At 45.1% G+C, this 14,890-nt stretch overlaps 1 protein-coding gene across 1 annotated transcript in view; it reads left to right on the top strand.

Annotated features, from left to right (window-relative positions):
• LOC106592965 (coronin-7) overlaps positions 1-14,890 on the top strand; it is a 384,873-nt gene that overhangs the window by 97,537 nt on the left and 272,446 nt on the right. Inside the window, exon 8 of the mRNA XM_082972853.1 lies at positions 14,654-14,740. Coding sequence (XP_082828979.1) covers positions 14,654-14,740 — 87 coding nt within the window. The remainder of the gene's footprint in view (positions 1-14,653; positions 14,741-14,890) is intronic.

Below are 14,890 nucleotides of genomic sequence, written 5' to 3'. Positions count from 1 at the left end.
TACTACTGTAACTGTGACGTCTTCACCTCTACTACTGTAACTGTGACGTCTTCACCTCTACTACTGTAACTGTGACGTCTTCACCTCTACTACTGTAACTGTGGCGTCTTCACCTCTACTACTGTAACTGTGACGTCTTCACCTCTACTACTGTAACTGTGACGTCTTCACCTCTACTACTGTAACTGTGACGTCTTCACCTCTACTACTGTAACTGTGACGTCTTCACCTCTACTACTGTAACTGTGCCGTCTTCACCTCTACTACTGTAACTGTGATGTCTTCACCTCTACTACTGTAACGTCTTCACCTCTACTACTGTAACGTCTTCACCTCTACTACTGTAACGTCTTCACCTCTACGACTGTAACTGTGACGTCTTCACCTCTACTGTAACTGTGACGTCTTCACCTCTACTGTAACTGTGGCGTCTTCACCTCTACTACTGTAACTGTGACGTCTTCACCTCTACTACTGTAACTGTGACGTCTTCACCTCTACTACTGTAACTGTGACGTCTTCACCTCTACTACTGTAACTGTGACGTCTTCACCTCTACTACTGTAACTGTGACGTCTTCACCTCTACTGTAACTGTGACGACTTCACCCCTACTACTGTAACTGTGACGTCTTCACCCCTACTACTGTAACTGTGACGTCTTCACCTCTACTACTGTAACTGTGACGTCTTCACCTCTACTACTGTAACTGTGACGTCTTCACCTCTACTACTGTAACTGTGACGTCTTCACCTCTACTACTGTAACTGTGACGTCTTCACCTCTACTACTGTAACGTCTTCACCTCTACTACTGTAACGTCTTCACCTCTACTACTGTAACTGTGACGTCTTCACCTCTACTACTGTGACGTCTTCACCTCTACTACTGTGACGTCTTCACCTCTACTACTGTGACGTCTTCACCTCTACTACTGTGACGTCTTCACCTCTACTACTGTAACTGTGACGTCTTCACCTCTACTACTGTGACGTCTTCACCTCTACTACTGTAACTGTGATGTCTTCACCTCTACTACTGTAACTGTGACGTTTTTACCTCTACTACTGTAACTGTGACGTCTTCACCTCTACTGCTGTAACGTCTTCACCTCTACTGTAACTGTAACGTCTTCACCTCTACTACTGTAACTATGGCGTCTTCACCTCTACTACTGTAACTGTGACGTCTTCACCTCTACTACTGTAACTGTGACGTCTTCACCTCTACTACTGTAACTGTGGCGTCATCACCTCTACTACTGTAACTGTGCCGTCTTCACCTCTACTACTGTAACTGTGACGTCTTCACCTCTACTACTGTAACTGTGACGTCTTCACCTCTACTACTGTAACTGTGACGTCTTCACCTCTACTACTGTGACGTCTTCACCTCTACTACTGTGACGTCTTCACCTCTACTGTAACTGTAACGTCTTCACCTCTACTACTGTAACTGTGGCGTCTTCACCTCTACTACTGTAACTGTGACGTCTTCACCTCTACTACTGTAACTGTGACGTCTTCTGTGACGTCTTCACCTCTACTGTAACTGTGACGTCTTCACCTCTACTACTGTAACTGTGACGTCTTCACCTCTACTACTGTAACTGTGACGTCTTCACCTCTACTACTGTAACTGTGACGTCTTCACCTCTACTACTGTAACTGTGCCGTCTTCACCTCTACTACTGTAACTGTGACGTCTTCACCTCTACTACTGTAACTGTGACGTCTTCACCTCTACTACTGTAACTGTGACGTCTTCACCTCTACTACTGTAACTGTGACGTCTTCACCTCTACTACTGTAACTGTGGCGTCTTCACCTCTACTACTGTAACTGTGACGTCTTCACCTCTACTACTGTAACTGTGACGTCTTCACCTCTACTACTGTAACTGTGACGTCTTCACCTCTACTACTGTAACTGTGACGTCTTCACCTCTACTACTGTAACTGTGAGTCTTCACCTCTACTACTGTAACTGTGACGTCTTCACCTCTACTACTGTAACTGTGACGTCTTCACCTCTACTACTGTAACTGTGACGTCTTCACCTCTACTACTGTAACTGTGACGTCTTCACCTCTACTACTGTAACTGTGACGTCTTCACCTCTACTACTGTAACTGTGATGTCTTCACCTCTACTACTGTAACTGTGATGTCTTCACCTCTACTACTGTAACTGTGACGTCTTCACCTCTACTACTGTAACTGTGACGTCTTCACCTCTACTACTGTAACTGTGACGTCTTCACCTCTACTACTGTAACTGTGACGTCTTCACCTCTACTACTGTAACTGTGACGTCTTCACCTCTACTACTGTAACTGTGACGTCTTCACCTCTACTACTGTAACTGTGACGTCTTCACCTCTACTACTGTAACTGTGACGTCTTCACCTCTACTACTGTAACTGTGCCGTCTTCACCTCTACTACTGTAACTGTGATGTCTTCACCTCTACTACTGTAACGTCTTCACCTCTACTACTGTAACGTCTTCACCTCTACTACTGTAACGTCTTCACCTCTACTACTGTAACTGTGACGTCTTCACCTCTACTGTAACTGTGACGTCTTCACCTCTACTGTAACTGTGGCGTCTTCACCTCTACTACTGTAACTGTGACGTCTTCACCTCTACTACTGTAACTGTGACGTCTTCACCTCTACTACTGTAACTGTGACGTCTTCACCTCTACTACTGTAACTGTGACGTCTTCACCTCTACTACTGTAACTGTGACGTCTTCACCTCTACTACTGTAACTGTGACGTCTTCACCCCTACTACTGTAACTGTGACGTCTTCACCCCTACTACTGTAACTGTGACGTCTTCACCTCTACTACTGTAACTGTGACGTCTTCACCTCTACTACTGTAACTGTGACGTCTTCACCTCTACTACTGTAACTGTGACGTCTTCACCTCTACTACTGTAACTGTGACGTCTTCACCTCTACTACTGTAACGTCTTCACCTCTACTACTGTAACGTCTTCACCTCTACTACTGTAACTGTGACGTCTTCACCTCTACTACTGTGACGTCTTCACCTCTACTACTGTGACGTCTTCACCTCTACTACTGTGACGTCTTCACCTCTACTACTGTGACGTCTTCACCTCTACTACTGTAACTGTGACGTCTTCACCTCTACTACTGTGACGTCTTCACCTCTACTACTGTAACTGTGATGTCTTCACCTCTACTACTGTAACTGTGACGTTTTTACCTCTACTACTGTAACTGTGACGTCTTCACCTCTACTACTGTAACTGTGATGTCTTCACCTCTACTACTGTAACTGTGACGTCTTCACCTCTACTACTGTAACTTCGTCTCACCTCTACTACTGTAACTGTGGCGTCTTCACCTCTACTACTGTAACTGTGACGTCTTCACCTCTACTACTGTAACTGTGACGTCTTCACCTCTACTACTGTAACTGTGACGTCTTCACCTCTACTACTGTAACTGTGCGTCTTCACCTCTACTACTGTAACTGTGACGTCTTCACCTCTACTACTGTAACTGTGACGTCTTCACCTCTACTACTGTAACTGTGACGTCTTCACCTCTACTACTGTAACTGTGAGTCTTCACCTCTACTACTGTAACTGTGACGTCTTCACCTCTACTACTGTAACTGTGACGTCTTCACCTCTACTACTGTAACTGTGACGTCTTCACCTCTACTACTGTGACGTCTTCACCTCTACTACTGTGATGTCTTCACCTCTACTACTGTGACGTCTTCACCTCTACTACTGTAACTGTGACGTCTTCACCTCTACTACTGTGACGTCTTCACCTCTACTACTGTGACGTCTTCACCTCTACTACTGTAACTGGGACGTCTTCACCTCTACTACTGTAACTGTGACGTCTTCACCTCTACTACTGTAACGTCTTCACCTCTACTGTAACTGTGCCGTCTTCACCTCTACTACTGTAACTGTGACGTCTTCACCTCTACTACTGTAACTGTGGCGTCTTCACCTCTACTACTGTAACTGTGACGTCTTCACCTGTACTACTGTAACTGTGACGTCTTCACCTCTACTACTGTAACTGTGACCGTCTTCACCTCTACTACTGTAACTGTGACGTCTTCACCTCTACTACTGTAACTGTGACGTCTTCACCTCTACTACTGTAACTGTGACGTCTTCACCTCTACTACTGTAACTGTGATGTCTTCACCTCTACTACTGTAACTGTGAGTTTACCTCTACTACTGTAACTGTGGCGTCTTCACCTCTACTACTGTAACTGTGACGTCTTCACCTCTACTACTGTAACTGTGGCGTCTTCACCTCTACTACTGTAACTGTGACGTCTTCACCTCTACTACTGTAACTGTGACGTCTTCACCTCTACTACTGTAACTGTGACGTCTTCACCTCTACTACTGTAACTGTGACGTCTTCACCTCTACTACTGTAACTGTGACGTCTTCACCTCTACTACTGTAACTGTGACGTCTTCACCTCTACTACTGTAACTGTGACGTCTTCACCTCTACTACTGTAACTGTGACGTCTTCACCTCTACTACTGTGACGTCTTCACCTCTACTACTGTAACTGTGACGTCTTCACCTCTACTACTGTAACTGTGACGTCTTCACCTCTACTACTGTAACTGTGACGTCTTCACCTCTACTACTGTAACTGTGACGTCTTCACCTCTACTACTGTAACTGTGACGTCTTCACCTCTACTACTGTAACTGTGACGTCTTCACCTCTACTACTGTAACTGTGATGTCTTCACCTCTACTACTGTAACTGTGACGTCTTCACCTCTACTACTGTAACTGTGACGTCTTCACCTCTACTACTGTAACGTCTTCACCTCTACTACTGTAACTGTGGCGTCTTCACCTCTACTACTGTAACTGTGACGTCTTCACCTCTACTACTGTAACGTCTTCACCTCTACTACTGCGTGCGTCTCACCTCTACTACTGTAACGTCTTCACCTCTACTACTGTAACTGTGGCGTCTTCACCTCTACTACTGTAACTGTGGCGTCTTCACCTCTACTACTATAACTGTGACGTCTTCACCTCTACTACTGTAACTGTGACGTCTTCACCTCTACTACTGTAACTGTGACGTCTTCACTTCTACTACTGTAACTGTGACGTCTTCACCTCTACTACTGTAACTGTGGAGTCTTCACCTCTACTACTGTAACTGTGACGTCTTCACCTCTACTACTGTAACTGTGACGTCTTCACCTCTACTACTGTAACTGTGACGTCTTCACCTCTACTACTGTAACTGTGACGTCTTCACCTCTACTACTGTAACTGTGATGTCTTCACCTCTACTACTGTAACTGTGACGTCTTCACCTCTACTACTGTGACGTCTTCACCTCTACTACTGTGACGTCTTCACCTCTACTACTGTGACGTCTTCACCTCTACTACTGTAACTGTGACGTCTTCACCTCTACTACTGTAACTGTGACGTCTTCACCCCTATTACTGTAACGTCTTCACCTCTACTGTAACTGTGCCGTCTTCACCTCTACTACTGTAACTGTGACGTCTTCACCTCTACTACTGTAACTGTGGCGTCATCACCTCTACTACTGTAACTGTGACGTCTTCCTCTCTACTACTGTAACTGTGGCGTCTTCACCTCTACTACTGTAACTGTGACGTCTTCACCTCTACTACTGTAACTGTGGCGTCTTCACCTCTACTAGTGTAACGTCTTCACCTCTACTACTGTAACTGTTGCGTCTTCACCTCTACTACTGTAACTGTGACGTCTTCACCTCTACTACTGTAACTGTGACGTCTTCACCTCTACTACTGTAACTGTGCCGTCTTCACCTCTACTACTGTAACTGTGATGTCTTCACCTCTACTACTGTAACTGTGACGTCTTCACCTCTACTACTGTAACTGTGCCGTCTTCACCTCTACTACTGTAACTGTGACGTCTTCACCTCTACTACTGTGACGTCTTCACCTCTACTACTGTGACGTCTTCACCTCTACTACTGTAACTGTGCCGTCTTCACCTCTACTACTGTAACTGTGACGTCTTCACCTCTACTACTGTAACTGTGACGTCTTCACCTCTACTACTGTAACTGTGACGTCTTCACCTCTACTACTGTAACTGTGACGTCTTCACCTCTACTACTGTAACTGTGACGTCTTCCTCTCTACTACTGTAACTGTGATGTCTTCACCTCTACTACTGTAACTGTGACGTCTTCACCTCTACTACTGTAACTGTGACGTCTTCACCTCTACTACTGTAACGTCTTCACCTCTACTACTGTAACTGTGGCGTCTTCACCTCTACTACTGTAACTGTGACGTCTTCACCTCTACTAGTGTAACTGTGACGTCTTCACCTCTACTACTGTAACGTCTTCACCTCTACTACTGTAACGTCTTCACCTCTACTACTGTAACTGTGACGTCTTCCTCTCTACTACTGTAACTGTGACGTCTTCACCTCTACTACTGTAACTGTGGCGTCTTCCTCTCTACTACTGTAACTGTGACGTCTTCCTCTCTACTACTGTAACTGTGATGTCTTCACCTCTACTACTGTAACGTCTTCACCTCTACTACTGTAACTGTGACGTCTTCACCTCTACTACAGTGACTTCTTCACCTCTACTACTTTGACGTCTTCACCTCTACTACTGTAACTGTGACGTCTTCACCTCTACTACTGTAACTGTGACGTCTTCACCTCTACTACTGTAACTGTGACGTCTTCACCTCTACTGTAACTGTGACGTCTTCACCTCTACTACTGTGACGTCTTCACCTCTACTACTGTGACGTCTTCACCTCTACTGTAACTGTGACGTCTTCACCTCTACTGTAACTGTGACGTCTTCACCTCTACTACTGTAACTGTGACGTCTTCACCTCTACTACTGTAACTATGGCGTCTTCACCTCTACTACTGTGACGTCTTCACCTCTACTACTGTAACTGTGCCGTCTTCACCTCTACTACTGTAACTGTGATGTCTTCACCTCTACTACTGTAACTGTGATGTCTTCACCTCTACTACTGTAACGTCTTCACCTCTACTACTGTAACTGTAACGTCTTCACCTCTACTACTGTGACGTCTTCACCTCTACTACTGTAACTGTGACGTCTTCACCTCTACTACTGTAACTGTGACGTCTTCACCTCTACTACTGTAACTGTGACGTCTTCACCTCTACTACTGTAACTGTGACGTCTTCGCCTCTACTACTGTAACTGTGGCGTCTTCGCCTCTACTACTGTAACTGTGACGTCTTCGCCTCTACTACTGTAACTGTGACGTCTTCCTCTCTACTACTGTAACTGTGACGTCTTCACCTCTACTACTGTAACTGTGACGTCTTCACCTCTACTACTGTAACTGTGACGTCTTCACCTTTACTACTGTAACTGTGACGTCTTCACTTCTACTACTGTAACTGTGACGTCTTCACCTCTACTACTGTAACTGTGACGGCTTCACCTCTACTACTGTAACTGTGACGTCTTCACCTCTACTACTGTAACTGTGACGTCTTCACCTCTACTACTGTAACTGTGACGTCTTCACCTCTACTACTGTAACTGTGACGTCTTCACCTCTACTACTGTAACTGTGACGTCTTCACCTCTACTGTAACTGTGACGTCTTCACCTCTACTACTGTAACTGTGACGTCTTCACCTCTACTACTGTAACTGTGACGTCTTCACCTCTACTACTGTAACTGTGACGTCTTCACCTCTACTACTGTAACTGTGACGTCTTCACCTCTACTACTGTAACTGTGACGTCTTCACCTCTACTGTAACTGTGACGTCTTCACCTCTACTACTGTAACTGTGACGTCTTCACCTCTACTGTAACTGTGACGTCTTCACCTCTACTACTGTAACTGTGACGTCTTCACCTCTACTACTGTAACGTCTTCACCTCTACTACTGTAACTGTGATGTCTTCACCTCTACTACTGTAACGTCTTCACCTCTACTACTGTAACTGTGGCGTCTTCACCTCTACTACTGTAACGTCTTCACCTCTACTACTGTAACTATGGCGTCTTCACCTCTACTACTGTAACTGTGGCGTCTTCACCTCTACTACTGTAACTGTGGCGTCTTCACCTCTACTACTGTAACTGTGACGTCTTCACCTCTACTACTGTAACTGTGATGTCTTCACCTCTACTACTGTAACTGTGACGGCTTCACCTCTACTACTGTAACTGTGACGTCTTCACCTCTACTACTGTAACTGTGCCGTCTTCACCTCTACTACTGTAACTGTGACGTCTTCACCTCTACTACTGTAACGTCTTCACCTCTACTACTGTAACTGTGACGTCTTCACCTCTACTACTGTAACGTCTTCACCTCTACTACTGTAACTGTGACGTCTTCACCTCTACTACTGTAACTGTGACGTCTTCACCTCTACTACTGTAACTGTGGCGTCTTCTTCACCTCTACTACTGTAACTGTGACGTCTTCACCTCTACTACTGTAACTGTGACGTCTTCACCTCTACTACTGTAACTGTGACGTCTTCACCTCTACTACTGTAACTGTGACGTCTTCACCTCTACTACTGTAACTGTGACGTCTTCACCTCTACTACTGTAACTGTGACGTCTTCACCTCTACTACTGTAACGTCTTCACCTCTACTACTGTAACTGTGCCGTCTTCACCTCTACTACTGTAACTGTGATGTCTTCACCTCTACTACTGTAACTGTGACGTCTTCACCTCTACTACTGTAACTGTGACGTCTTCACCTCTACTACTGTAACTGTGACGTCTTCACCTCTACTACTGTAACTGTGATGTCTTCACCTCTACTACTGTAACTGTGACGTCTTCACCTCTACTACTGTAACTGTGACGTCTTCACCTCTACTACTGTAACTGTGACGTCTTCACCTCTACTACTGTAACTGTGACGTCTTCACCTCTACTACTGTAACTGTGACGTCTTCCTCTCTACTACTGTAACTGTAACATCTTCACCTCTACTACTGTGACGTCTTCACCTCTACTACTGTAACTGTGGCGTCTTCACCTCTACTACTGTAACTGTGACGTCTTCACCTCTACTACTGTAACTGTGACGTCTTCACCTCTACTACTGTAACTGTGGCGTCTTCACCTCTACTACTGTAACTGTGACGTCTTCACCTCTACTACTGTAACTGTGACGTCTTCACCTCTACTACTGTAACTGTGACGTCTTCACCTCTACTACTGTAACTGTGACGTCTTCACTTCTACTACTGTAACTGTGACGTCTTCACCTCTACTACTGTAACTGTGGAGTCTTCACCTCTACTACTGTAACTGTGACGTCTTCACCTCTACTACTGTAACTGTGACGTCTTCACCTCTACTACTGTAACTGTGACGTCTTCACCTCTACTACTGTAACTGTGACGTCTTCACCTCTACTACTGTAACTGTGATGTCTTCACCTCTACTACTGTAACTGTGACGTCTTCACCTCTACTACTGTGACGTCTTCACCTCTACTACTGTGACGTCTTCACCTCTACTACTGTGACGTCTTCACCTCTACTACTGTAACTGTGACGTCTTCACCTCTACTACTGTAACTGTGACGTCTTCACCCCTATTACTGTAACGTCTTCACCTCTACTGTAACTGTGCCGTCTTCACCTCTACTACTGTAACTGTGACGTCTTCACCTCTACTACTGTAACTGTGGCGTCATCACCTCTACTACTGTAACTGTGACGTCTTCCTCTCTACTACTGTAACTGTGGCGTCTTCACCTCTACTACTGTAACTGTGACGTCTTCACCTCTACTACTGTAACTGTGGCGTCTTCACCTCTACTAGTGTAACGTCTTCACCTCTACTACTGTAACTGTTGCGTCTTCACCTCTACTACTGTAACTGTGACGTCTTCACCTCTACTACTGTAACTGTGACGTCTTCACCTCTACTACTGTAACTGTGCCGTCTTCACCTCTACTACTGTAAATGTGATGTCTTCACCTCTACTACTGTAACTGTGACGTCTTCACCTCTACTACTGTAACTGTGCCGTCTTCACCTCTACTACTGTAACTGTGACGTCTTCACCTCTACTACTGTGACGTCTTCACCTCTACTACTGTGACGTCTTCACCTCTACTACTGTAACTGTGCCGTCTTCACCTCTACTACTGTAACTGTGACGTCTTCACCTCTACTACTGTAACTGTGACGTCTTCACCTCTACTACTGTAACTGTGACGTCTTCACCTCTACTACTGTAACTGTGACGTCTTCACCTCTACTACTGTAACTGTGACGTCTTCACCTCTACTACTGTAACTGTGACGTCTTCACCTCTACTACTGTAACTGTGACGTCTTCACCTCTACTACTGTAACTGTGACGTCTTCACCTCTACTACTGTAACTGTGAGTCTTCACCTCTACTACTGTAACTGTGACGTCTTCACCTCTACTACTGTAACTGTGACGTCTTCACCTCTACTACTGTAACTGTGACGTCTTCACCTCTACTACTGTAACGTCTTCACCTCTACTACTGTAACTGTGACGTCTTCACCTCTACTACTGTAACTGTGACGTCTTCACCTCTACTACTGTAACTGTGACGTCTTCACCTCTACTACTGTAACTGTGGCGTCTTCACCTCTACTACTGTAACTGTGACGTCTTCCTCTCTACTACTGTAACTGTGACGTCTTCACCTCTACTACTGTGACGTCTTCACCTCTACTACTGTGACGTCTTCACCTCTACTACTGTGACGTCTTCACCTCTACTACTGTGACGTCTTCACCTCTACTACTGTAACTGTGCCGTCTTCACCTCTACTACTGTAACTGTGACGTCTTCACCTCTACTACTGTAACTGTGACGTCTTCACCTCTACTACTGTAACTGTGACGTCTTCACCTCTACTAGTGTAACTGTGACGTCTTCACCTCTACTACTGTAACGTCTTCACCTCTACTACTGTAACGTCTTCACCTCTACTACTGTAACTGTGACGTCTTCCCTCTACTACTGTAACTGTGACGTCTTCACCTCTACTACTGTAACGTCTTCACCTCTACTACTGTAACTGTGGCGTCTTCACCTCTACTACTGTAACTGTGACGTCTTCACCTCTACTAGTGTAACTGTGACGTCTTCACCTCTACTACTGTAACGTCTTCACCTCTACTACTGTAACTGTGACGTCTTCCTCTCTACTACTGTAACTGTGACGTCTTCACCTCTACTACTGTAACTGTGACGTCTTCACCTCTACTACTGTAACTGTGACGTCTTCACCTCTACTACTGTAACTGTGACGTCTTCACCTCTACTACTGTAACTGTGACGTCTTCACCTCTACTACTGTAACTGTGCCGTCTTCACCTCTACTACTGTAACTGTGACGTCTTCACCTCTACTACTGTAACTGTGATGTCTTCACCTCTACTACTGTAACGTCTTCACCTCTACTACTGTAACTGTGACGTCTTCACCTCTACTACAGTGACGTCTTCACCTCTACTACTTTGACGTCTTCACCTCTACTACTGTAACTGTGACGTCTTCACCTCTACTACTGTAACTGTGACGTCTTCACCTCTACTACTGTAACTGTGACGTCTTCACCTCTACTGTAACTGTGACGTCTTCACCTCTACTACTGTGACGTCTTCACCTCTACTGTAACTGTGACGTCTTCACCTCTACTACTGTGATGTCTTCACCTCTACTACTGTGACGTCTTCACCTCTACTGTAACTGTGCCGTCTTCACCTCTACTACTGTAACTGTGACGTCTTCACCTCTACTACTGTAACTGTGGCGTCTTCACCTCTACTACTGTAACTGTGACGTCTTCACCTCTACTACTGTAACTGTGCCGTCTTCACCTCTACTACTGTAACTGTGCCGTCTTCACCTCTACTACTGTAACTGTGATGTCTTCACCTCTACTACTGTAACTGTGATGTCTTCACCTCTACTACTGTAACGTCTTCACCTCTACTACTGTAACTGTAACGTCTTCACCTCTACTACTGTGACGTCTTCACCTCTACTACTGTAACTGTGACGTCTTCACCTCTACTACTGTAACTGTGACGTCTTCACCTCTACTACTGTAACTGTGACGTCTTCACCTCTACTACTGTAACTGTGACGTCTTCACCTCTACTACTGTAACTGTGACGTCTTCACCTCTACTACTGTAACTGTGACGTCTTCACCTCTACTACTGTAACTGTGACGTCTTCACCTCTACTACTGTAACTGTGACGTCTTCACCTCTACTACTGTAACTGTGACGTCTTCACCTCTACTACTGTAACTGTGACGTCTTCACCTCTACTACTGTAACTGTGACGTCTTCACCTCTACTGTAACTGTGACGTCTTCACCTGTACTACTGTAACTGTGACGTCTTCACCTCTACTACTGTAACTGTGACGTCTTCACCTCTACTACTGTAACTGTGACGTCTTCACCTCTACTACTGTAACTGTGACGTCTTCACCTCTACTACTGTAACTGTGACGTCTTCACCTCTACTACTGTAACTGTGACGTCTTCACCTCTACTACTGTAACTGTGACGTCTTCACCTCTACTACTGTAACTGTGACGTCTTCACCTCTACTACTGTAACTGTGACGTCTTCACCTCTACTACTGTAACTGTGACGTCTTCACCTCTACTACTGTAACTGTGACGTCTTCACCTCTACTACTGTAACTGTGACGTCTTCACCTCTACTACTGTAACTGTGACGTCTTCACCTCTACTACTGTAACTGTGACGTCTTCACCTCTACTACTGTAACTGTGACGTCTTCACCTCTACTGTAACTGTGACGTCTTCACCTCTACTACTGTAACTGTGACGTCTTCACCTCTACTACTGTAACGTCTTCACCTCTACTACTGTAACTGTGATGTCTTCACCTCTACTACTGTAACGTCTTCACCTCTACTACTGTAACTGTGGCGTCTTCACCTCTACTACTGTAACTGTGCGTCTTCACCTCTACTACTGTAACTGTGACGTCTTCACCTCTACTACTGTAACTGTGGCGTCTTCACCTCTACTACTGTAACTGTGGCGTCTTCACCTCTACTACTGTAACGTCTTCACCTCTACTACTGTAACTGTGACGTCTTCACCTCTACTACTGTAACTGTGACGTCTTCACCTCTACTACTGTAACTGTGCCGTCTTCACCTCTACTACTGTAACTGTGACGTCTTCACCTCTACTACTGTAACTGTGACGTCTTCACCTCTACTACTGTAACTGTGACGTCTTCACCTCTACTACTGTAACTGTGACGTCTTCACCTCTACTACTGTAACTGTGACGTCTTCACCTCTACTACTGTAACTGTGACGTCTTCACCTCTACTACTGTAACGTCTTCACCTCTACTACTGTAACTGTGACGTCTTCACCTCTACTACTGTAACTGTGACGTCTTCACCTCTACTACTGTAACTGTGACGTCTTCACCTCTACTACTGTGACGTCTTCACCTCTACTACTGTAACTGTGGCGTCTTCACCTCTACTACTGTAACTGTGACGTCTTCACCTCTACTACTGTAACTGTAACGTCTTCACCTCTACTACTGTGACGTCTTCACCTCTACTACTGTAACTGTGACGTCTTCACCTCTACTACTGTAACTGTGACGTCTTCACCTCTACTACTGTAACTGTGACGTCTTCACCTCTACTACTGTAACTGTGACGTCTTCACCTCTACTACTGTAACTGTGACGTCTTCACCTCTACTACTGTAACTGTGCCGTCTTCACCTCTACTACTGTAACTGTGATGTCTTCACCTCTACTACTGTAACTGTGGCGTCTTCACCTCTACTACTGTAACTGTGACGTCTTCACCTCTACTACTGTAACTGTGGCGTCTTCACCTCTACTACTGTAACTGTGACGTCTTCACCTCTACTACTGTAACTGTGACGTCTTCACCTCTACTACTGTAACTGTGACGTCTTCACCTCTACTACTGTAACTGTGATGTCTTCACCTCTACTACTGTAACTGTGATGTCTTCACCTCTACTACTGTAACTGTGACGTCTTCACCTCTACTACTGTAACTGTGACGTCTTCACCTCTCTCTGACTGTGACGTCTTCACCTCTACTACTGTAACTGTGACGTCTTCACCTCTACTACTGTAACTGTGACGTCTTCACCTCTACTACTGTGACGTCTTCACCTCTACTACTGTAACTGTGACGTCTTCACCTCTACTACTGTGACGTCTTCACCTCTACTACTGTAACTGTGACGTCTTCACCTCTACTACTGTGACGTCTTCACCTCTACTACTGTAACTGTAACGTCTTCACCTCTACTACTGTAACTGTGACTTCTTCACCTCTACTACTGTAACTGTGACGTCTTCACCTCTACTACTGTAACTGTGGCGTCTTCACCTCTACTACTGTAACTGTGATGTCTTCACCTCTACTACTGTAAAACATAATGATTCTTAGCCATAACAAGTTGCTCAATGTGTCTCTCCCTCATAGCCTCTCTGTCTGTGACCTTAACCTAACCCAGGTATTCAATCAAACTCTGTCCTCCTGTGTGTCTCTACAGAGTGCCCAGGGACTTCAGAGTAACAAGGACTCTCGAATCCTTTGGGTCAAGGACTCTGACCACATACTGACCACTGGCTTCGATCAGGTGACGACATTACTAAACACACATTTTTAAGTGTGTGTGTGTTTTTTTTGTTTGTGTGTGACAGATGCGGGGTCGTGTGTGTGTGTGTGTGTGTGTGTGTGTGTGTTTTATAAAGTGTATTTATTAAACTCCACATGATTATGTGGATAG

This window comes from Salmo salar, chromosome 03, assembly GCF_965601325.2.
Source record: "Salmo salar chromosome 03, fSalSal1, whole genome shotgun sequence".
NCBI classification, from domain to species: domain Eukaryota; kingdom Metazoa; phylum Chordata; class Actinopteri; order Salmoniformes; family Salmonidae; genus Salmo; species Salmo salar.
Note: the sequence above shows the minus strand (reverse complement) of the source record. Positions and strands in the feature narration are given on the sequence as shown.